The sequence below is a fragment of the Peromyscus californicus genome, unplaced genomic scaffold (genome assembly GCF_007827085.1).
Source record: "Peromyscus californicus insignis strain IS unplaced genomic scaffold, ASM782708v3 Scaffold_7__1_contigs__length_154581171, whole genome shotgun sequence".
Lineage (NCBI taxonomy): Eukaryota > Metazoa > Chordata > Mammalia > Rodentia > Cricetidae > Peromyscus > Peromyscus californicus.
In genome coordinates, this window is record NW_026294595.1 from 52,079,093 (window position 1) to 52,104,104 (window position 25,012).

The 25,012-nt window shown below is 50.8% G+C and overlaps 1 protein-coding gene across 1 annotated transcript; it reads left to right on the plus strand.

The window, feature by feature from the left end:
* The first annotated feature begins 15,001 nt into the window (after positions 1-15,001).
* Positions 15,002-18,071, plus strand: Hoxd3 (homeobox D3). Its single transcript, XM_052724352.1, has 2 exons — positions 15,002-15,548; positions 17,314-18,071. The coding sequence occupies exons 1-2, from the start codon at positions 15,002-15,004 to the stop codon at positions 18,069-18,071; spliced, it is 1,305 nt and encodes a 434-aa protein (XP_052580312.1).
* Positions 18,072-25,012: the final 6,941 nt, after the last annotated feature.

Here is a 25,012-nt window from a genome sequence, read left to right on the forward strand (position 1 = left end):
GCTCTAAGGTACTGTGGGGGTGGACCTGGGACATACAGGCTGCCCTGCCCTCGGACTAGGTTACCATCCTGCCCGAGGGCAGCCCCCTCCCTAAAGGGATGGGGTGGGAGGGTGGGCGGGCTTCTTTAAGTATATTATCATATGGCAGGCAGGAGCTACTGAGAACATAAAACCTTGGCGAGTCATTAAACTCATGAAATCTCTGCTGTTGGATTTTGAATTTGCAAATGAAGGTTGGAGGCTTTATCCCAGTGTGAACCTGGACATTCTCCTCCACACCACCCCTCCAGGGAGCTGTGTGGTTTAGTAATTGTGGGGGGAGTTGAGGCAGGAGGCTAGCACCCAGTGTTTGGTGCTTTCACAGCAGGAGAGCTGAGCGAAAATCTCAGAACTTTCTGAGTTATCTATAGAATTTCTGCTGTGATAATAAATGTTTTGCTCCCAGTGGCCCATGCCCAAAGAAATAAATCCAAGGAGGAAGTGGAAACGGGTTATTTTGTGTTTTGATTATATTTGCTTAAATATTTATTTGTTTGGGGGAATGGACTCTAGAAAATACCTGACACCTGTGTGCCAAAAAACCTTAGGATAGTGAAAGCGACTGAGCTTCAGGGGACTGAGTTAGAAATCTGTGGACTCACTTCTGGCCCCACTCTGGATTTTGAGCTCCTCCCTCCCACCACCCCCCACCCTGGAAATATGTGTAGGAGGCCCTTAACTCTTCCAGAGGGAAGCCAAGGATCCAGGAAAACTGCGTTTTGAAACTGTGTTTCCACACGTGCTTGTCTCGGCCCTGTGTTTACAAGCAGTTCCGGGCGGTTGAAAGAAAGAGAAGGGGGAAAAAGAAACAAATGGTTCAATATTTTCCTCTGGGGAAAGAAAACAAAACCTATATGCCCTGGGTCATCAGATTATGTCTGAATTTTCTATTCCAACTGGATTCCAAATGCTCCAAGTACTCCCACATAGCAGGATTCTATAGGACTCAATGTATGGCCTATTCCAGGGTGGTGCTGGGCAGCAGAGAGAAAGTGGGTAGGTAAGGAAGCCTTATTTTTTAAAAGAAACCAATAGACCCTGGAAGTCCACAAAAGTTTATCTTAAAGAGATTTCCCTTGAAGTGTTTTTTTTTTTCCTGAAGTGTTTCTCAAGACATCAATTAGAAGCAGAAATGATAAAAGTCCCGAAGTTTTCAGGCCTACTTCTTTACCTTGAAGACAGTGACTTTAAAACAATCTCAAACAACAGGAAAAATGGTTTAGTTCTTTATTTATTCTTATTCCATGTCTGGGAAGAGTTCAAATCTCTTTTTTTCTTAAAACGCTAACCCTTAAGGATCAGGAAGAGAAGAGTTAAAGGTAGATAAGAGTTTAGACACGCAAATGAAACAAGTCCTTGAAAGCTTGAACCCCAAAGCTTGGGCTCCAAACAGAACCCCCTGATTGCAGTAACCCCCCCCCCCACGGTAAGAAATGAGGGAGAGGTAAACTTAAATTTTAACCATAAAATCGATAATGCTGTTACTTTTTTCAGTATTTCAGAACACTTTAGAAGGTTTCAGTGATTGTTTTTAAAATAGACTTAAGTGGAGGAGGGAAAGGCCTGGTCTTTGGTTCTGTGTCTCCTGAGAACTGAGGGCAAGGATTCATTCAACTGGAGTCCCTAAACTGAAATCCTGCTTCTCTGAAGCATCTTCCAAGCCTTGGTCTTTTGTATTAGACCCTGGGGAAGGCTCTTTGTTCCTCCTTGGGGTGAGCCTGGTTCTCAGACTTGCACATGGCAATCCTTGAATATCACCACGTCGGGATATTAAAGATGGATATTCCTGCATCATTTACATCATTGTTTCCATGACAAAAAGCACAGAGTTCATACATAGTCAAGACGTCTTTTTTCTGACGCCCTCACGTCGAGAAGCTGAAAAGGTATTTTACTGAAGTTCGGCTAAATTACAGAATCAGGTTCATCCAGAGGGCAAATTTTCTGTTCGATTAGCTGTATTTCAGCCAGGAGGACTGACCTCTAAACCCTTAACCTTTTGGACTGTAACTACCCTTCTCTTCTTCTCCCCCCCCCTCTCCCTTTAACATGGAGACAGTCTTTGGATATTGCATTTGAAAAGAGCCGCTATCCCTGGGCCAATTGGAAAGTTGCTAAGATTCTTTCCTAGAAGCCAAATCTAAGCATATATTGAATCACATCCTTGGGGTGGGGGAGTATATATTTTCACAGTATTCAACTATATACTTACTATGGAGATTATTAGGTAGATTTTCCCCTCTCCTCAGAAGTTCTGGGTACTCATCCAGCTTCAGACCAAATACTTACCCCTCCTTCCTCCTGCCCCAAAGGGAAGCCAAGACCATGCTTTCCAGAAGAAAACCCCAGCTCCTTCTCAAACGTAGCCCCACTACTTTGGAAAGAAACTTAATTCGAGAAACAACTTCTTTGTTTTTAAGTCTCAGTTCTTCCTTTCAGCTGGGAGGGATTGTCTTTTGAAATGCTAATGGCGTTTTGCAGGGCCTAGAGAACAGTTGACAGTCCTAAGGTCCCTTTCGGACCCTAGTATCCCTTTGGGCCCAAAAGAGTGGACCAGGAAAGGGGTAGCCCCCACCCCCACCCTAGTCACCTAGGGAAAGGAAGGGAAGGGAAGGAGTCTCCATGTGGGAAGGCGCTCTAGAGAAAGCAAGATGTGGAAAGACTCTGGCCCCATTTGCTGTTATTTATTTCCAGTTTGTTCCCCCCAAATATGAGCCAGAAGTGTTTGTTTGGGTGTTTTAAAACCTGTGTCGGGTCGTGACTGGGGCTGAGGGGTGGAATGTTTGCTGAGGACAGGGTGTCTCTGGTTCCCACCTCACTTTGTCCACTGCAGCCTTTTGTTGTGAGATGATGTTGTCAGTCAGCCCCTTGAAGTCTGCTCACAAAGATGCTTTTTACAAATAGAACTGACCATGTTTTACTGCCACTGATTAAAGTATTATTTATATTAATTGTTGCCTGTAGTTTTGATGTAATTCATTGATCTATATTTGAAATAATAAAAGGTGTAGTAAAATCTCCCTCCTGTTTGGTGCCTTGATAGAGATTCTTCGTTACGTTTTCTAAAAAGCCAACGTTCACTATTAACAATTTATCTTATTGTTTTCTGCAATGAAATTGACGCCAAGTTATTTGGTGCCTTTGGTGTGAAAGTTAAGCCACTCAAGGTCTAGCAGTTCTACGCTTCCCTACCACTCCCAGTTTGGCTACTATACTTTGTGAGCATTGGAAAGCCTGATGCCAGATCCAGGCTGCAGGGTGGAGGGCGTTATTTGTTGAAAGAGAAGCAACGCTTGAGCTACTAGAGGGCTCCAAACTGGCTTTCTGTCCTAGCCAATCCTTAGACCCCCTTCAGAGGAAGCCTTCCTGATTTGGGAGAAACCTTCCCACTTCCCAGAGGCCCAGCTGAGGCTGCCTGGTGGTGGTTGCTCTGACCTGACCTGGCTGGCATCCCCTCTTGGACTCCTACTTTCCTTGGCCTGCTGAACCCCTCTGGGGTTACCAACACTGCCCCTCCTGCTCTGCATCCCTCTTGCTCCTCAGACAACAATAAACACTCCCTACTATAAAACGTACCATGCACTATTTTTTATCACGAGGGCTTTCCCACATCTTGGGCTCAGCTTTGAAGAGGGGCCCAAGACAGGAGTTCCAAAATAGATAGGGGGGTGTCTTGCTGGAGACAGGAAATGAGTAGAACGCATAAAATAGGACATATGTCCTTAATATATGGAAGGGCTCGCCCCAGACGCGTGGACATGTGTATTTATAAGTGCGCAGACAGAAGTTTAAATATTCAGACACATTTTATGATTGTCCTCTGCCCGTCTTCTGGTTAATGGCTCCTCCTGTGCCCACCAATACATCAATACCGCTGTGTGTATTGAATCACCGGCAGGGATGAGGAGGAAGCGAGTCCATAGCTGAGCCCGCTGAGTACAGTACAGTAAATCGGACCCTCGGCAGACGGCGCCATGTTGGGGAGCCCTCCCTGCCCCCCACGCCGGGCTGGGCGGCCGGGGCTCGGCGGCAGCCGGGGGAGGGCCGCTCATAACCCGGAGAATTTTCAAAGTGCGAGGAAGATGATAAGAATAGATTTCTACAAGTCGCGACCACGTGATTGGCGAAATAATTAATTCAGCACGTCCCTTAAGAAACACGGAGTCGTCATTAATCTGCCACGCAAAGGGCTCTCTCCGACTTGGAAAGTGCAGGGATCCCGAGAACACGGCCCGCCGAGGGGGGTCCCCCGCGCCCGCAGACCCGGCCCCGCGGCGGGCGCCGAGCGCGGCCCGCAGGTAAATATTTGGGCGACTTTTATTTCATCAGATTTCAATCCTTAATGAACTTAGCTGTCAGAGCTGCTGACAAATAGTTGCCTTTGCTTCTCTGGTTTAGAACCGCGAGCCGGCCAGAAGTTGTTAGTGGCTTGGATGGTGACCTTTGGTTCAGCGAAGCTTTGCACTTATGAAAAATTACTACGGGCGACCGAGTGTGTGTGTGTGTGTGTGTGTGTGTGTGTGTGTGTGTGTGTGTGTGTGTGTGTGTGTGTGAGAGAGAGAGAGAGAGAGAGAGAGAGAGAGAGAGAGAGAGAGAGAGAGAGAGAGGGGGCGGGTGTGGATGAGGATGCGAGGGTGTGCGAGGGGTGAGGGTGCGTGCAGCCTGCTCCCCCAGACAACAGGAGTTAAAAAAAAAAAAAAATCCCGCCGGGCTGGGGACACTCCTGGCGCACGCGGGCCGAGGTTGCCCGGTCGCCTGTGTCTACCGGGAACAATGGTCGCTGTCACCGCATCTGCCGCCTATTCTTAAACCAGCGAGAAAAGGCCCTGGCCCTCTTTTCAAGCGAGGCTCGTAAATTTTTCTTTGCGTCATAATAGAAGGCTATAAAATCGAGTTGAAATTTTACCCCAGGCAGATTTTAACCAACAGATAATGATTCCAAGCTACTTCTCTCGCTCTCCGCCTTCCCCACCCCAAGCTCAGCTGCTCGTCGCTCCAGCGAGCAGTCTCCTTGATTCTTCTTTAGCTTTGTATTTGTAATTTTTCTTTTTGGAATATCTAACAAAAGGAAAAGAAGCCCTCCACCTCCCAAACCGGAGCAACCAAGGCAAGGGGAAGCTTTCCAGAGAGGGGAGGCTGCGGTGAGCCGCAAAAGCGACAGTGTCTCTTGCTCCAGTTTCAGCCTCTTTCACCCTCACTCCAAGATCTGACGCCCCAAATGCGGCTGTGCTTCGGTCCCTGGGGTTGGGGGCTGGTAGCAAACGTTCTTTTCTTTTAGCTGCAAGCTCTGACCCGGGTGTCTCAGTGGACAGTCCCTTCGTGCACCCCCCTCAACATCTGCGCCTCCATTGACTTTGAGGAGAATTTCAGAGGGCAGGCTGTGTGTGAGGGTTGTTTAGGGTTGTGTGTATGTTTTGTTTTGTTTTTTAATTTTTGGTGTGTGTATATTTCTCCGTCAGGACAGCAACAAAGTTTCCCCCGCTATGAATTATACATTCAAACAATAACACATTAATTCAATTATTCAAAGATGATAAATGTTTATGTGCTTAGCAAGTGACTCCTGCACGCAGATTCCGGGTGCTTTCTCTGCTTGCATTTTTCTCAATGAGAATCGTCTCCCCTCTCACCCCACCCACTTCAATCCACTCAGACATCCCCTTGTAGACTCAGAAAGAAACCCACAAAAAGGCTTCCCAGCCTCACTAGAGGCCAGGCCGCCAACAGCCTCCCAAGGCCCGGCTTGGCGGGCACAGGCCCGGGCTATTTTATCAGTGTGACAATTGCCCGGGTTGGTGTGATAAATCATCGTAAGTAATTCCTGAAAGGGTGTGAGGCTGTTGGGGGCCGGGCGAGGACTGTAAATCTTTCCGGTTTATTGCTCTATGAACATATGCTCCGATTGAAGAAGGCTTAGATCCTTTCCTGGAGACAAATTCCCGAAAAGCAGCCCCCCTCTTTGGCTGGGGATTAACACTTGCAGCGGGCTCAGTCCCTGGCTGGAGGCTTGGGGGCGGGGTCCTCAGAATGGGGGTGGAGTGGGGGCAGTCTAAGGTCCACTGCGACAGGCACCCCAAGTGGGCCTGAGCCCTGGCCAGGACAGGTGAACAAAAGGAGGGACTCCCTGTTAAGTTTGGGAGAAGGATCCAGTGACCCTTTCTTTGGGACCTGCTGGGTCCTCTAGATTGAGGTTTCAAAACCTTTTATTTTTCCCCAGTGCTCATTTATAGCTTTGGGACACTTTGTTAAGAGGCCATACAAGCCGTGGCGGGACATCAGCTCCATGGCAAAGCCGCTAAGAAACCGAGAAAGCCAAATACAGAATTTCCCAGGTATGGGGTTCTAGGATGAGCTTGCTACAACCCAGGAGAGAGCCTTGGCCGAGATTCGCTTAACTCTTCATCCCACATGCAGAATTTCTACAGTGAATCTCATCTAGCCACTTCCAGAGTGGTGACATCGTGTTCTGATACAGTAATTCTAAAGTAGAAATCTCCTTATCCCCAGGTAAGCCCGATTCAGTAGGCCCCCCTCGCCCTCTCGGAGTTACTGCAGGAAGCGGGAAGCTGCCACATGGCTGTTGCTGGGCCTGCGGGATCCCATAGGCTCTGAGCCGATCTGGAATCACACAGGTCAAGGTGGGCAAGGATTCCTCGCCTAGGTGGCTCAGGGCGCCAAGAAAGGAGGTCATGCCGGGGCCTGCCCTGCTGCTAGGCGATTTTTTTTTTCTAGTTCAGAAGTGGCAGCTTGCCTGCCAGCGCCCCCAAGGATTGACAGGGTGACAGGCCAGAGTTGAGAACCAGCGGGTCCCACCTTAAGGCAGGAACGGGTCCTGCCATACAACTTAAGTGCCTGGCGGGGAATGGGGAAAGTAAGGCATCAGGCTGGGCAGTTTGTCTAGGTGCATGCAGATATGGAGTCCAGGAAGCCGCCGGGAGCTAGGGAAGCCCCAGACTCCTGTTTTCCTAGCCCTTTCCACAAAGGCTTTTAAGAGGGAACCCCCAAAACGTCCAATCCACTGGTGGGTCTGGCAGAAGCCAGGGCCAGGGTCAGAGGTCTTTGCCCAGAGAGATTCTCAAGTCCTCATCCTACTGCATTCGGGCAGGCTGTGGCTGCGCTGATCCCAAGCTGCGAGGATGGAGGCTTTCCTTCTCTCACCCACCGGTGTCCTGCTCCGGGGATGGCGCCTGGGTCCCAAGCTTCCTGCGCCCCTCCTCCCAGCCCCCAGGTCTGGCTGCGCTCTTGGGCTGGATGGCGTGAAAGTTTCAGCCTCAATCAGTACAATCTTCCCTCGGGGTCACGTGAACAAATATGCTCGCATTTGAAGGCAGCGTCTGTATTTCCCGACTATGAGGGGGTTTCCGGGGCTCTCTCCAAATTCAGAAAGGACCACGTTCCGAAAGCAAAACAAACCCAGAGCTCTGGGGGGCCTGGGAGGGCTGGGCAGGAACCCAGGAGTGGGTGGGGGAGCCAGTGGCCGCCGCTCTGGGCCTGGGAGCGGACCGGCGGGCGGGTGGACCGACCAGCGAGCCGCGCAGGCGAAGCCAGCTTGGGGACTACAAACTCGTTCCTCCAGCGTTTATTGGTAGTTGAACCTCAGCCTGGTTCCGTTCTACCGGGAATTCCGTGTGCTCGGGTATATGGCCGAGTCTGCAAGCGCGCAAGACCAGGGTTGGGACACTGTTGTCTGCAGACAAAGGGGGAAGGCTAGCTCTGCCCCCCACTGGCGCCCACTCTGAGACCGAGGACACCAGGTTTATGATAAATTGGGATCCAGGTAAGCAATTGCATGACAAAATGGAAATCTTTGGGCACAGGGCTGCTTGCTGCCCTGAGCGGGATACTAAATATGATTTATTTTGTGTAATCTGTGATCTTGATTATTGCCAATTGGTGAGGCAGCCCGCAGCCCTAGACGCACTTCTACATATACATCGGAGGACGGTGATTAATCGTAACGAGGTGCGCTTTTATGGGGACATTCCCCGCCTACCAAAAGGTTAAGAGGACACCACCTTGCCAGGCTTGGAGGGTGGCCGGCAGCATTGGGGAGGGGGTGTAGCAGTTTAAGGAGTGGGTTTGTTGAGTGGACTAGGGGCTAGAGTTGGTATTTTGAGGGTAAATGTGTAGTTATGAGAATGGGCTGAAAATGGAATGAATAAAAAGAAACTTTTTTTTTTTACACTGTCACTGCCAAAGTAAGATGGAACATCATATTAATTCCGTGTCTTGGGCTGCTGGGCCGGGGTGCAGGCCGGTTGATTTATACGTATTTAAAATAAACTGTGTGGCCAGCCAGCTCCCTGCATTGTTTGGTAACCACCTCCACACTCTGAGCCTTTACCTCTTGCTGTCGGCTTCCTGTGTTTCCCCCATAGGAGTTAAAATGTCCCCCAGATTAACAAGACCCCCCAAAGTACCCTGAAGAGTTTGAGAGGCTTCTCCAGTCTCTCATCAGCCTAGGCTTTGACTGTTACAGTGATGAAGAACAGGTTTAGTGTTTCTGGGTCCTTCTGCCCAACTAACCCTAAGTGGTGAAAGCTAAACCATATTGGTTTCTGCATTCCACATATCCTTTTGTTGATTTGTTCCTAGTGGCTTCAGGCTAGAAGTGTAGAGGACAAACAGTCCCAGGTCTTTACCCCCAACCAAGGCAAGGGTGAGTGGGCCAGATCACACTGGACTACGACAGGGAAGGAACCCCAAATCGAGGTATGCTCCCGAAATTTAAGTTGGGACAGGCCCCAGTGGGTGAAGGACTGAGTTCCAAGGTCTTTGCCATCAAAGGGAGCAGAAAAAGTTGTTTTGTCAATCAACTGCTCTGGGCTCCATCAAAATTTGAAGTCGGTGGACATTTTCTTTGCTCACTGCCTTGGAGCTGCGAGCCTGCCAGCTTAGTCAGCTGAATCCAATTACTGCGAGCAGCATTTCATTTGGCCCCATAGAGCACTCACTTATAACTTCCCCGAAATTTTCAATAATTCCCACCAAGGCTCCACTCTGGCCCCATCCTGAAGAGTTTTCCCTGGGTGCTGCTGGTGGGTGGGGTATGGGGGTCGGGTTGTCTGGAGCCAGCTCTTCCCCGTCAGCTAGCGGGCAGGACCCTTCTGCTTCTGAAGTTTCTGGCTGGGAAAGGAGTAGTAGAACTCAGAGAGGACGGAGCCGGCCGGGTTCAGATCACGATTTGGGGCACCCAAAAGACAGAAAATAGGCCAGTGCTGCATAGCTTGAAGGTGTGGAGGGGAAGGAACGCAGAGAAAGTTCTGCGGGGGAAAGCGTGTTTTGATTGTGACCCAACTAACCAACTTGGAATCGGTTTCCCTTTCTACTTCCCAAGCCCACTGTGCCCAGAGCTCAGAGCACACCACTCACCCTAGAAAACCCAGGCACGAACTTACCCGGTTCCTCAGCGCCTGGAAAACACAATTTAACTAGATGCCTTGAGAGTGGGAGACTCTTCTTCTCAGGGAAAGATCCTACTTCTAAAGAAGCCCCTTTCAAAAATAAATAAGATAATCAAGCGGCGCAGGTTGATGTCTGCCCACGCGATTGTATAATATAAAGTGGTTTGAGGTCTTCGGCCACGGGTTTGAGCATCCTGATAACGCGTGCATCTCTACTGCGCCACTCTTGGGGGCCCAGCCAAGAGGGTTGGGGTGTAGTGAGCAGGCCAATGACGTGCCCCCTTGGACCCAGGTCGTCTGGGAAGCTGAAGCCAGGACGCAAAGTTAGAAGTCCTACCGGGCTGGGATCTCTCTGAGGCGCTTCCGTTGGGTGTTCATTAAGGGGTGAGTTATTGCAGCGTGAGCCAAAGGTCACTTCAAAGGCTTATGGCTGTGCTCTCTAGTCTTTAGAAGCGCCCTGAACGCTTTGTGTGGGGTTTTCCCGGGCGCAGTTTAGTGTTTGCAAACTACTGAGTCGACAAATTGCACAGGGCAGATCAAGAGACAGACTGCGTCTCTCTCCCTTCACCTGACCAGGGGCCAGCGCCTGCTGAGCAGCCGCAGTGCTGAGCGGCTTGGTCGTAGTTTTGAGGTGGAGGTAGGGAGGGCTGTTGGTTTCTTAGGCGGTTTATAGCCTAGCCTCGATCCAGAATTGAGCAACCCAGGCCCAGAATGGGTTGGGTATTTTCTAATACACTCAGGAAAAAGCTAGCTGAGCCAGAGATACAATGTGCAACCCAGCTAGCGTCTAGCTCCGGGTTCACTCGGGCCCTTTGGGGGCAGCTCCAGTAGCATCCACCCAGGGGCACCTAAGTATCTACCCTCCTTTCCTGCTCTTCTAACCTGTAGCCTTCCTCCCACCTTCATTCACGGCTTTCTCTGCGCGGGCTGACCCACTCGGCTCACCCCCGGGTCCTTCCCTCACGAACAGGTTCTCTCCCCTCCCCCATCCAGCCAAGGATTTTGCCCTCTAGCTCCCCTGGAGCCAACTGAGTCTTCATTCTGCTGGGGCCAAAGCGTCTGGAATGGCTGCAGGCACCACACACAATAGTCACATTGATTATGACACCCTTAAAAGGGCTAAAGGCTCTCCTGGTGTGTTCGCAAGACAGAACCGGCTGCTACTGTGTTTTCCATTTTGTTCCAGATCTGCTTCCACAGAATATCAAAGAAAACGGAAGAGCCTACAAAAAGAGTTAGAAACAAAATTCAAGAAAATAAACACATACAAAATTGTGGTGAGTGGGGGGGGTGTGATTTAAATAAATAAATAATTTCCACTACATTTCCATGTCCCCCCCCCACCCCTTCAACTCAAAGTAGCCACCCCAGGATTCATACATCAAGACATAAAACAAAGGGCGGCTTTGAAGTGGATCACCTCAGTGTGAGCTGCCGCCTGTTACATGAGAACCGATCATCGGCCTTCAAATTTATGGCGCTTTAATAGAGTGCGTCCGCTGTCTTAAATGCAGGGTATGTTACAGTACTGAGTTATCCGGGCTAAACAGGAGTGATTTAAAATGGGCGTCCTGGGCTTCCCAAAGGGCAGAAGAGGCTCAGGCAGAGAGGTCGGGGAGAAGGTAGGCAAATAGTCAATTCTCTTCCCAGCAAACGCGCTGAGGAGTGATTCTCCAAACCTGAAGTTGCAAAGCCATCAGGGAAAGGAGTATCATGGCTAGGTCCCACTGAATTAACAAGAATGCCCAGTAAGAGTCGTGGCCTCCAGGATGAGACCCGTGGTTTATTTGAAGACCCGGCTTAGGCAAAGGAAGGAGTGGAGGTTGGATTAACTTAAGCCTCTGAGAATTTTAAGAGAAGCTGACAGACGCAGCGCTCCATCACCTCCCACTTTTCTCTCAACTGGCACCGACTGACGGCGGAGGTCCGTTATTTACACGGCCGCGCTAGGCACAGCCCGGTGCCTCCCTCCCAGCCCAAGCGTCCCTCTCCCTGGGCCTTCCCGCGGCCATGGCGGGCGAGCAAACGCCTAGCAGGTCTCTGCGCGTCCATCGAGCCTCCCCGCGTCGGAGGCCAGGCGGGCAGCAGGTCTGCGGTCCTCGGCTGGGCTTGCGATCCTCTTTCCAACTCCGGCTGCTGCCGAGCACAGCTGCTGGCCCAGGCCGGCGCCGGCCACTTTATATAATCCCGCAGCTCGCACGCAGGGTGTGTGGACGGGAAAAGTGCGGAGTAGGGGATTCTTTTGCTGCTCTGCCTCCTACGCGGAGCCTGCTTTCCACTTCTGAAAAGTGCCGGGCCTTGGGAAGTGTTTTTCTTTTCATTCCTTACTGAAGCGTTTACTGCTGCCGTGGTCGCAGTCATAAATTTTGTTACAAACCACAATGACAGGTGCATTGATATGCACCGTGAGAGCTCCAGCTGCTTAATAACCCTGTCCCCTGGCCGCTGTGAGCGCCTTTTATTTATTCGGTATCATATTAGGTATTGATCTGGGCAGAATTAAGTGCAGTGAGCAAGTATCAGGGCTCCGTTGCTTCCGAGGCTAGGCCGGCTTGGCGGGCCAGCACGGCTGGAGAGCGAGCGAGCGAGCGATGCTAACTCTGAGAGGGTGCCTAGCCTTCCTTCGGGCTGGAAACCTTTTGGCCTTGTCTTCTGAGCTTGTGGTTAGGCCTCCAAGCTGAGTTGGGTAACTTCCAGGGACTCTGGAAAAGGACTAGCCAGTCCAGTTAGGCCACCCTTTTTCCTAAGAGGAGCAGGGGTGTTCCAGAGGAATGGGTGGCTGCAATGTGCCATTCCTCTGGCTGGGGTGAGGGTGGGGGTGGATGGAGAGAGAAGAAGAGGAAGAGGGGGAGGGGTTAGGAAGAGGAGAGGAAAACTGCGGACTACTCCAAAATAAGAAGTCCTGCTCAACTGCCCCTCCCCCAAAGCTGTGCCTCCCCCCCCACCCCAAAGGCATTTGGATCTTGGTGCTCATTTGAGCAAAGGTATCGAAGGGTGAGAAAAGAAAGCCTTAAAGGGGGGGGGGTGATCGAAAAGATGAGCCACTGAACAGTTGACCATTGTCCAAATGATTTATGACCCAGTCCCGTTTTTTAGGTTCAAGCAGAGTTCACAAGGAGTAGTGATTTCTGGAAAGAAATAAACTTTTTTTTTTAAAATCAGTTTTGTAACAGTATTTTCAGGTTGAGCTTTGGAAGTGGGGCTTCTTTGGGGCTCTGTATGGTGGGTGCTGCAAAGTTTTTTTTTTTCTCCCCAAAGAGAACAGCACCTAATTACTACCTTTGCTTGTAAAGAAATGGATGTTAGACCATGGAGTGGGCCTGGAAATTCTTTAAGACAATGTAAACAGGCAAGAGATGACTCTGGTTGTGAGGGCTAGCTGTATCTTTGAGGTCTTTGTATAGAGATTTTTCTAGGAACATGCCACAGGAGTAAACATAATGTGTACCGCCATCTGTCCCATAGGCTTGCTTAGTTCTTTAAGAAGGTATTTTGATGTGACTGGTCTGCCTCCCAAGACAAACTGGGTCAACATGGAGGCTGAAGGGGGATGTTTTGCTTCCACAGTAGTTAATGGGATGATGAAGCAGTAGCAAATTCTGGTGGTCTCAGAAGCTTGATGCGGCTATTTAGACATCCAGAATCGAGCAGCATCCTTGAAAAGCCCCAAAACTTATTCAAGCCATTGTGGCAGGTCCTTTGGCCTGGGGCAAACATATATAACTAGTAAGTCACAGAATCAGGATGTAATGTCCACTTGCTATTTGGTAATTTTAGTAATCAGAGATTGGTATTGAAAACTAATCAAAAGAATTAGTCTAGCTTTGTTAGGTGGATATCTTAACTGCACGCATTTGTGGGTACTAGTAGAGACAATGCCCACAACAAAACATTTCAGTATTACTGCAGCCCATTGAGAAAGACCCATCTCTCATCAAGATAAATGGCATATTCACTTGTATTCTAAAACAAAATGAGCAACCATATTACCAAGCAAAGGCTAATTCGGAGAGTTTTCTTAATTGGTTGGGCTTTCTGGTGAAAATACAGGGGGAAATTAAGGCAGAAGTGTTTTGGTTCCTGTGTTTAAATCTGATTGGCCATAAGTTGCATGATGTGGTCTCTTGTGATGGTGGAAGCCAGGGGGAATTTTTGGAAAGAAACTTTGCCTGAAAGATGAGCTCAAGAACTAAGGCCAGAGAGCTGACCTGTGAGTTTTCTTTATCAAACAGACAAAAGTGATTGAATGATATTAGTTATACTTTAACTCCTCAAGAGCCTTTCAGAAGGGGTGGGAAGAGCACCCCCCCATGAAGAGTCAGGGAACACAAAAGGAGGAGAATTTTTCTTAGCCCCCCCAATCCTTCTAATTCTGGGTCCATTCATCATGTCATGAGAACTTGTCTCATTGGTTGTAGGTTGGGTAGGAGGTGGGGCAGAATGGAAGGTCCTGAGCAGAGGTCAATAATAATATCTATTTATGTAAAGATCCAAAGGAAAAATGATAAAGTTATAAGAGGATTCACCATTCACTCACACTATATTCATTTCAAGGTCTAAATCCTTTCACCCGTTTTCAGGGACACCCTTCTAAAAGTAGGTGAAAGATAAAGTAAGGGGTGTGGGAAAATGTAAATGAAAGAAACTTTCTTAGCTTCAAAGTAAGTCTGGGAGTCTTTAAGTCTTCCTTTTGTTTTTTCCTTGCTAGTTTTCCACACTGTGGATTTCATAGTGCTGACCCACAAAACTCACTGTGTGAGCCTCACCCTGTCATCAAAGTGGGCTGTCTGGGTCTTCAAAAATGATGGTGTGATTCTGAAACTAGGTGGGAAAGATACTCTTAGAGGGAAGTTCTGGGTGTGTAACAGAGCTTTTCTTTTGTCCATCCAAACACTGAGATTAGGGTTTGGAGGGGTAAGAGTCCTCACATAGCATGTACAAAGCCCTGGGTTTGATCTCTATCACCAAGCAAACCAAACCCCAGGATCACCCAAAGACTGGTGGTGACCTGTTCATCCACTCATTCATCCATCTATTCAATATCCATTTATTGCACTTTTACATGCAGGGCATCGCACTGAATGCTAGTGATATGTTGATGAAGAAAACACAATCCCTTCCTCTAAGGAGTTCATAGTTTAGGGGGAGAATCAGTCAGTCATAAGTGTTTTCCCATGCGGACTCAAAAGCTGTATTGACAATCCTGGAGAAAGGCAATTCTCCAAGAGGCTCTTGGGGTGGAAGGAACGAGGCTAAAGTTGAACTCAGGAGGAAAGATCTCTTCTTACATTTAGAAGAAATACTCCAACTTTTCCAAGAGTTCCAATGAACTGAGCTTCATAAAGCCCCCAGGCCAGGACCTTGCCCATCCTTCCACTTGGAGTGGGAAGCTGAGAGCTTCCTCTGGTCCTTCTATGTCGATTGGTCTTGCCAGTGACAATCCCTCTAGGATCTCTCCCTTTTTCTCTTGGCAGGTCACCTGGAGCCGGGGAGCTGGCCCAGCTCCCTCGCGATTCAGCAGCCCCTGGCCTCGGTGGTGAAGGAGACGGTGGTAGTCAATGTTATTTGAGCGGGGTCAGCAGGCCCTGGAGCTTCCTGAGTGCACCATGCAGAAGGCTGCGTACTATGAGAACCCAGGACTCTTTGGAGGCTATGGTTACAGCAAAGCCACCGACGCTTACGGCTACAGCACTCCTCACCAGCCGTACCCACCCCCTGCTGCTGCCAACTCCCTGGACAGTGACTACCCAGGTTCTGCCTGCTCCATCCAGAGCTCAGCAGCACCTCTCAGAGCCCCGGTCCATAAAGGAGCGGAACTCAATGGTAGCTGCATGCGACCTGGCACTGGGAACAGCCAGGGTGGGGGTGGTGGCAACCAACCTCCAGGTCTGAACTCAGAGCAGCAGCCACCACGACCCCCTCCTCCACCACCCACCTTGCCCCCATCCTCGCCGCCCACCAATCCTGGAGGTGGAGGACCTGCCAAGAAGACCAAGGGGGGGCCTAACGCTTCTAGCTCTTCAGCCACCATCAGCAAGCAGATCTTCCCCTGGATGAAAGAATCCCGGCAGAATTCGAAGCAGAAGAACAGCTGTACCACTTCAGGTAGCTAGCTCTCTGGGCAGGTCATCCCTGGACCCACATCCCTTCAGACTGGCCCCAAGGACCAATTACCTGGGAGCCAAGAGACTGGGGGCGGGGGGGGGGGGCTGTAAGAGCAACCTCAGCAACAATATATCCAAACTTTCACTTGTATAGAAACGTCTGTCCTTTCTAGTGACTCTGAATGGATACATACTCTTGCAGAGACAGGGCATGATTTCATTGCTGGTGCCGTTGTGGACTGTCTCATGCTTATTAATAGAAAGTTCTTAGGCTGACATATTATCTGCCTTCCCAGGCATGGGTCATAACTCAGCTTCCTCTTCTACCCACCAGCCCTTCCAATGTGAAGGCAGGCAGGGTGTGGTTCTGTACACCCATAATCCCACCACTTGAGGCTGAGGCAGGAGTATCTCGAGTGCAAGGAGAGCTTGGGAAGCATAGTGAGTTCCTGGACACCATTAAAGAGATCTTGTCTCAAAACAGAAAACCAAGTCAAGACAAACAATACCCAAAACAGAAGGAAAAGAACCATGGCCAAAAAAGTTATAAACATTATCCATTTATTTTATTTAATTTTCCAAAGAACTCTTTTAAAATAGGTATGTGCTAACACCCTTATTTTTCCCAGATCCACAGAACTGCAGAGTGGTGGACTTGGATCTAAGGGGTATGACTTCAGGCATAACTGTGAAGCTCAGCCCACTCCAGTGAACCTGTAACAGGGAAGAGCATGTTTCAGGGGGAGAGAATAATTTGGAACAAGAGCAGCTGTCCCTTTCACACCCTGACAAGGGATACTCTAGAGCTGAGGAATGGACATCTCTTGGTCCATTCTAAGGACTGATGCTTCTTGAAAATTTCTGGCTTTGTGTTCTTGATGGTGTTTATTTTGCAGGTCCAGGGCTAGTCTGAAGTCTGGGATATGATTTGTTATCAGGTCTCTGCTCTGCCTGATGCTCCCTGGGCTGTGGCTCCTAGGGGGAAAGTGTCTTCCTGCCAGAAAGCTCCTTCCTCTGCCCCTCCCTCCTTAGCTCAGACACAGGCCCTCCCTCCCAGGAGAAATCCATTTGTCTTCCCAGTGAAGAAGTGGACAGGCAGCTGAGGGGTGGCAGCGGAGGTGAAGCCAGTGCTGAGGCTGCTGCTCCCAGCACTGCCATAGGCAACATGCTTTCAGCCTGGCCTTGGGATCCCCTAAAACTCCAGGGCAGTATCTTGGGGGGGGGGGGTTGTATTACCACCTCCCTGCCTTTGGGTGCACCTGCCTGGAGTGAGGTGCCAAGACCCCTACCCACTTTTTTGCTCTTTGGAGTGTTTGACTTGGAAACAAACGAGGCAGGCTGGAGCTGCCTCTGACACCGCCCCCCCAGCCCCCCCCCGCCCCCCCCCCGTCCCCAGCAGCAGAGGTTGAGAGAGAGGGGTGTTCAAAGAAGTCTGGCTTTTTGGATGGGGAGTGTCTCCATGAGCTGCTCTTAGCTTCCCAGTGAAGTCCTTCATAGCCTATGGGTTGAGATGAGATGATGGGCTAGGGTGGAGAGGAAAGAAGGCAGAGGAAGTCAGGAGTCACAGGTGCGACTGACAGGTAGGCCTAGGGGTGTGGAGAGTGAGCGCTTCCTCAGACTTTGGCCTCTCAAAATCCTCTACCCGACTCTGAGCGGGATTGGAGGTGAGGGCAGGGGAGGCAGGTGGAGGCAGGAAAGCCCTCCTCTCCATTCTGAGGTTTCTTACCCCGTCGCTCAGCACCCTCTCTGTCTCCCTCCCTGGCCAGGAGAGAACTGCGAGGACAAGAGCCCCCCGGGCCCAGCATCCAAGCGGGTGCGCACGGCGTACACGAGCGCTCAGCTGGTGGAGCTGGAGAAGGAGTTCCACTTCAACCGCTACCTGTGCCGGCCGCGCCGCGTGGAGATGGCCAACCTGCTGAACCTCACCGAGCGCCAGATCAAGATCTGGTTCCAGAACCGGCGCATGAAGTACAAGAAGGACCAGAAGGCCAAGGGCATCCTGCATTCACCGGCCGGCCAGTCCCCAGAGCGCAGCCCACCTCTTGGAGGAGCGGCGGGCCACGTGGCCTACTCGGGCCAGCTGCCGCCGGTGCCCGGCCTCGCCTACGACGCACCCTCGCCACCCGCTTTCGCCAAATCGCAGCCCAACATGTACGGCCTGGCCGCCTACACGGCGCCGCTCAGCAGCTGCCTGCCGCAGCAGAAGCGCTACGCCGCTCCCGAGTTCGAGCCCCACCCGATGGCGAGCAACGGCGGCGGCTTCGCCAGCGCCAACCTGCAGGGCAGCCCCGTGTACGTGGGTGGCAACTTCGTCGACTCCATGGCGCCCGCATCCGGGCCGGTCTTCAATCTGGGCCACCTCTCCCACCCGTCTTCGGCCAGCGTGGACTACAGCTGCGCCGCGCAAATCCCTGGCAACCACCACCACGGACCGTGTGACCCTCACCCCACCTACACAGATCTCTCGGCTCACCACTCGTCTCAGGGACGCCTGCCCGAGGCCCCCAAACTGACACATCTGTAGCGGTTGCCGCCGGCCTGGTAGCTCGGCGCAATTACCTCTCTGGTTTTTGGTGGCAGGGGTGGTGGCGGGGCGGGGCCCGAGGGGCAGCTCGGGGGACCCCCCCCCCCCTTCCCCGATCTGGTCTGGCCGCTGCCTCATGAGTCTCGGGCTTCCAGCGGCCGAGGCTGATACGACTGGGCCTCCCCTCCAGGCGCATCCTCCTTTGGGTGACTCGCCATAAATCAGCCGCAAGGATCCTCCCCTGTAAACCTGACAGTGCCATATACTGCGGACGGAGGGACTCTAATCTGGTAATGGTGTCCCTAAGGTAAGTCCGAGACCCATCCGTGGCGTGTCCTGAAGAGGGACTAGAGCCTGGAGAATCCCGGGCCTGGCCCCTCCGTTTAGCTTAGTTTCAGAGACCTTAATTTATATGCTCCTTCTCCTCCTGTAAAGATTGCATTGGACTAAACAATCTGTATTTATTATTTGAAGCGAGTAATTTCGTTTCCCTGATTATTTATCCTCGTCTTAATGTATTTATGTGTATACTTGTAGAATTCTCCAGACGGGCCTAGGTACGCGCTCCCAGGCCTTGGGGGCCACATTTCACCTCTTTAGTCCCCTTGGTCTGAACTAGTTGAGAGAGTAGTTTTGAACAGTTGTAACCGTGGCTGGTGTTTGTAGTTGATGTAAAGGATTGAGATCATAAATGGTCCTTCGTTAGAATCAGGCAGCCCGGTGGCATAGCACGGCTCACGTTAGCCGTTTCTCAACAGCCGAAGCCCTCACCACTCGACACAGCTTATTGATTTCAAATTGTCTGGTACTATTTGAACAAACATTTAGAATAAAAAAAATTTTCTCAGTTGGAAGTGTATCTGTGTTAATCACACACATTTGCTGGCAGACAACTCTGCCTTGATCCCTCTGTAAGACATCCTCCTCCCCTCTGAAAAATGTTTTATTTATTCGGAACCTACTGCACAAATTGTCGTGGAGGAATCGAAATAGGGTGGCAGTAATCAGAGGACGCAAACCTCAACATATTCTAGATGGGGTGATGGCAATGAGACTTCCCCAAAGCAACACCTCTTTCTGGACAAGATCGGTCCATGGAGGGGGGGGGAGGCAGAGCTCTTTTTTTCTGCATTAAATAACAAAAATTAAACTTTGGGGGAAAAAAACCTGACAATCAAAGAAAAAGCATTAGAGAAACAGGAAAGATTAAGCTATGAAAAGCCAAGGTGCAGGAGGATTAAAAAAAAAAATGACCACGCAGAGACAAGCACCCAGGCTTTTATCTCTAGGAAGTACTCACGATTTTTTCCTTTGTTATGACCAGTAGTTCATTTCAAAAGAAAACAAGTGTTCTCCATAGATGTAAAATAATAAAAGTTTCATTAATGGAACACAACACGTATAAACACCTTGTTTACTCTTGTTTCTTTGTGCAAAACGGGCAAAAAGTCTACAACATTTATAATCGTTTTGTAAATATTAGTGTGGCTCTAGCTCGGGTCGGGCACTTCCGCCCACTTCTACAGAAGGGGTTACTTGGAAAGAAGTCTTCAGACAAGGTTCAATTATTTTGTATTTCAGCAAAGGCCGCCCACGCACCTCTATTTGGTTTGGCAAACATGCAACTCCCACGACCAGCCTGGTGACACGAGGTGGAATTCCTATTGTGTGTGGAAATAGCTTCTTCTCTTCTGGTGGAACAACAATCGTTTTCTATTTGGGTGTTTGTGTTTCGCTCAGTAATGATGGCTCAAAATATTTAGTTTCCTTGTTCCTTTGTGCTGTTTTTAAAATGGCATGTTAGGCTAGGGGCGGGAGGGAATATCCTTTGCTAAATTTCACTCTATCTGAGCAAGTTTAAAGTATATATGTTGTAGAATTGTATCAACAGAATAAATGACTTCAATTGAAGGCATATTTTACCCACTCTCAAGGCTTAACATTGTTTTCTATGAAACCTGCATTCATAGGCAGAATCTGTAATTGTAAGAAATTATTTTTTAAGCTCTTAAGGAAATCAAAGAAGAGCTAGCTGCCTTGTAGGAAATCCCAGCCACCTTTCTTAACTGGCTAAATATTAAATAGATGAATTGTCAAGCTGTTTAGATTCAGCCCGGTTTCTCTCATCTCCTCTTCCTACCATAAATAATAATAAAAATACATAATGCATCATGGCTCCAGGCGGTTCCCAGCGCGGTGTGTTACCGCAGGAGTATCTGCTGAGTCTGCGGGTGTCTGCAAAACCCCAAGTGTCATCTGTGGCTTAGGGTTTCATGGATTAGACTTTAAACAGTGTCTAGCCCGGCTGACATCAGCTTCCTCTCACACATAGGCTCTACGGAAGTGTCAGGTTGGGGGCTCCCCCTCTAGGCAGCCGCAGCCTCCTAGGCCCTGCTGTGGAGTAAGGATGTTAGGAGAGAGGGGGAGGGGGTCGCTTCGACCAAATCTGCGGCCTTCTCCCACCTCCTGAAGTTCTAGAGACATCAGAGAATTGCTTGGGTCTTTCTTGCCACTGGCGGGAATCACGTGACGGGCACACTCGCTCCTAGCGTGGGTGGGGGCGGCGGCGGCGAGTTCTGGGAGGGCGCACTCCCACGCGGCCGCCAGCCCGAGAGAGCTGGGCCCGCGGCACAACCATTTAAAACTTCATAAATTATAAACAAGCCGCCTTGGCCTTCGCCATAAATTCCGCTCCTCTTGAGCCTGCAATTAGTGTTAGGAAGCACCCAAGTCTAAACACAACCAAACGCCCTCTGAAGGGCCCAACTGCCCGAGGTTGCAAGCCTTTATTTATTTCCCGGTGCCACCCCCTCTGCACCGAGCTTTGCACGCAGTCACCTCCTCCCCCCGCCACCGCGGGCAGTCCACACTCCGCTGGGTTCCCGCTCAGCCTGGGAAGGTCACAATAGCAGCTCTATCCGCCCAGGCGCCTGCCGCCTCCTCCCTCCCTGGTCTCCGAGAAGCAAAGAAAGAAAAGTGGGGGAGGGGAGCCTGGCCAGCGATGGCGCCCCGGTCTCAGGCCTCGGCTCTAGCTTCAAGGCCCCTGGCAGGACACGATGCGGAAAGTTGACAAAGGAAGGGAATCACCACCCTAGCTTGTCTTTCTCCCACTACGCGCACGCTGTGGGGCGGAGGAGTACCGACTGTCACCCCCCCCCCCCAACACCCCCGGTCGAGGATGCCCAGAAGCAGTCAGGTCTACCCGAAGCCCATGAGTCCATTGTGCCAGCGGCTTCCTTTCTGGTCCTCTGCAGAGAAGGCCTTAGCCACAACAGGGGGCTATGCCAGAAGGGAAGAGTGCTCGGGCCTCTCCTGAGGGTGTTGGTCTTGGGAGGTCTACCTTTTTTCTCCATAGCTTTTTTTGAGGGGAGCGGGCGCGGGGGGGGGGGGTCGTCAGGAAGATTGTGGATCTCCGTTAGATTTGAAAACTTTAGATCTGAAGGAAAGGGGTCAGGTTCTTGAGCCTGGCTCATAGATGGTAGTCATTTGGGCGTCTCTGGTTGTACTGTCCAGACAATCCAATGTGGATTAAAGTAGGATGACCGCCAGGCAGAGGGTATGTGTGGCCCTGCTGCAAAATGGAGGTGGGGGTGGAGGAAGAAGGGAGGTTTTCCTAGCAACCTGGGAAGCCTCAGGATCCATTCTGGTGTGAAGCTAGCCAGGGGAAGGGAAGTCCCGGGAAAGCCTTGGAGAGCAACCCTGGCCACTGGCTACTCTACTAAGGAACTAAGAAAGGGTGATCAAGCACACATTCTGCCTTCTGGCTTTCAGAACACAACCTCATGCAGGGACCTGACAGAGAAAAATCCGCCTGTGATGGAATCATTAAGCTGACCATCCATTGGTACCATTTCTTTGTACAGGCTTTCAAATGGGAGCCAGGACCAGCACACCCAGCTAGCTACTCGAAGCCCAGTCCTGATCAGAGACACATCAGCCGAATTGGTTTCTGAGGCCCCAGAGGCTGCTAACCTTGCTGAACAAGATTTTTTTTTTTCTGAATTTCTATCTCCAAGAAGTATTAAGCGATAGTGATTACCTACACTAGCTAGCCATCCTTTCCCCTTCCTTACCCTGTACCACACCAATGGCCGGTGAGTGAAAAGCTCTTCTCAGCCAGCAGGCCTGAAAGCCCAGGTTCTCCATCTGTTGAGGATTTTCATTAGGGAGGGTAAAGAGGATGCTGTGAGTGGGCGTATGTTTGAATAACAAAGAACTCAACTCTTCCTTCTAATAATAAATGCTCCACTTATGTGCCACCCCCCTCCGGGTGGGGGAGGCACAAGTTTTGTTTACACCTTCAGTATTCAAGGGACTGCCACAGGTCTGTTTTGGCTTTACCAGGAGAATTGGTTGAAACCTCCTTCTGAAGTCAACCATTGGGTAATCCCAGTTTACAGGTCTTCTTCATCTGGGAGTTCTTGGTAAAACTGTGGTCCTTCTTTCAGAAACTTAAAGAAAATAACAACAGAAGTTTGTGAGTATGCAGGAGAGGAAGAGGCCCGCACTCCTCCCCCCCACTCCCAGCTTTGGTCTCAACTCATGGGCACTGCTACTTCCCAGATGGCATATTTAGAACCTGGACCAACAGACCTTGGGGCACCAAGACACTCTGGGAGCTGAGACTGAGTCGTCCCCAGCCACGCCTTTCCTAACCCACACTTTTGAGGGCTGGCTCTTCTAGGTTTCTCTCTCAGAAGGCCTGGTGGGTAGGGAAAGACTGGGTGGGTGAATCCTCTGCCCTTACAGCGGGTGCTGAGGGGCAGTGGTAGCTGGAGGGGACCGTCACTTACATCTCACTGTTACCTTGTTTTCTACTCCACTACAAATGTTCTTACCTTTGGGGTCCAAGGTTGGTGTCAAATGGATTTATAAACCTGACCTGGAGCCGGTTCTTAAACATTTCCCTCAGGTCTCACTTCCTCCCTGTCAAGTTACAAAGTTCAAAGACAATCCATTTTAGGTCAGGCCCAGTGTGAAGCAAACCGAACGGACTTCCCCCAAGGGCCAAAGCCCAAGGCACAAGGGTGTCCAATCTTTTGCAGTAGTAGAGAGAGATGAATGCCACCATGCCACCCCATCCACTCCAGTCTGTAGGGTGGGGGCCATTGCCTGTGTCTTCTTGTTCTACATCTTGTGATAATGACTTTTAAAAACAACCTGGGACTTGAACCGATAGTAAATATGGTGGATGGCAAATATGCCCCCTACCACTAAGCTACACCCACAGCCCGTGGCAGAATACCTTGACTGGCTCCTTTGGCTAATCTGGCTCATTTTTCAATTAAGGTCTGGATTATTTACCAAAGTGTGGTTTAGCATTAGAGAGGACCAGAGGAAGATGAGATCCCCATATGAGTCAGGATTCACGAAGAACTTTGGTACAGACAATTGATGGGCCAGGGAAGCTTAAACCAGGCCGGGAGGGCCTGTGGGCAGGGACCTTTCTTTAAAACAGGGGACTGGAAGGTCTTTTAAGGGCTCTATTGTTCACTTCTTTGGCCTACAAATATCCTAGCCCTCCCCACCTTCTTCTCAGGGCCTCGCGGGAAAGTGGGTCACACGAAGAGAGCTCTAGGGAGTTGGTCCCAGTGTCCCTCTCTCCTGTCTGCCATCCCTTAGACCAGCCAGCGCCGAAGCCATCCCGTGGCTGGCAGAGAACACAAAGGAAGCCCGGACTCAGCCCCGGGACCTAGGGTCACTGTAAGCAGGAGGCTGGTGTGGTTGCCAGTCTCAGCGTCCCGGTCGCCCACGGGAACAATAGCTGCCGCCTGCCCGGGAGGTCCGGGGCTCAGCACAAAGCCAGCTTGGTCCACGCTGCCCTGAGACGCGCGCGCTGACCCGGCTGCCGCCGCCCCTGCCGGTGTTCCCCCATCCACCTAGAACCCTCCAGGAAAGACAAACGGTGAGTTAATCACCCTACCGGCTGGCGGCCGAGTCTTTTGCGCCCGCCTTGGAGGCGGGATGGGGAGTGGGGTTCCTCTGTGTGTGTCTGGGGTGGGGGGCGGGAAAGGTTAGTCCTATTAAGAGTTCATCAATCACCCGGTGTGCACTTTTCGCTCGACAGCGGTTCCTCCTACTTTAGAGCAAGTCTGGGCCAGCTGGGAGCCGACCAGAAACCGCAAGCAGAGGAGACGCTGGTGCTCTGGGTGAGCGCTAAGGGAGGATGCGACACAAGGTCCGCTCGGGCCCCCACAGCAGCTCCGACGGTGTTCCAGACGCGCGGGAGGGGAGGGGAGGGGAGGGGAGGGGAGGGGAGGGGAAGGGAGGGGAGGGAGGGCCACTACTCAACTCCTGAGCTCTAACTGCAGCCACCAGCTCGGGCCTTGGACCTGGACCTTCGCAGCAAGCCAGTACCCACGCTCATCCCTGATCCATTGTGACCCCGCATTACCCCCACTTCCACCTACCCCAGTGATACTCACACAGGCCCCTCTATTCCCAGAAAGGGACACCCCTCCTCCGAAGGCAGGGCAAGAACAATCCCCATGGATCAAGGTTTCTTGCTGACCCCAAATCTGCCTGCAGGCCTCTTTGCGTGGGAGTAAGTAGGCCAAGGCTGCTGCTGAACTTGGACTAAACTTGAATGCCATTTAAAGTTACAATAAAAGTATGTATATGCACCATCCACGACATCTTTCCTGTCTACTGTAGCGGCAAGACCATTACGTATTTTTGCTTCAGCTTGTTTGGGGGGTCATTTTAGTAATATCATAAAGGAGAGACTGGAAGTTTCTGGAGACAGTCATGAACCTTGGAGTTGTTTCCAACAGGCAGGTTCGGGAGGAGCAGGTGCTGATAGCATTCCTGTACAACTTGTGGCGTGGCAACACGCTCTCTGTAAATTCTAAAAGCTCTGGCCTTGTCTCCCTTGTGCCTTTTTCTCTGGGTGGCATCAGCTGAAATGTTTCTTAAGTTGGATAGGTTGTAATGCTCAGCAG

Bases quoted from the DNA above. Each gene is read 5' to 3' on its own strand.
- Hoxd3 (XM_052724352.1), top strand. From the start codon at position 15,002: ATGTTATTTGAGCGGGGTCAGCAGGCCCTGGAGCTTCCTGAGTGCACC. The intron at 15,549-17,313 runs GTAGCTAGCTCT...CTCCCTGGCCAG, and splicing joins GAACAGCTGTACCACTTCAG to GAGAGAACTGCGAGGACAAG.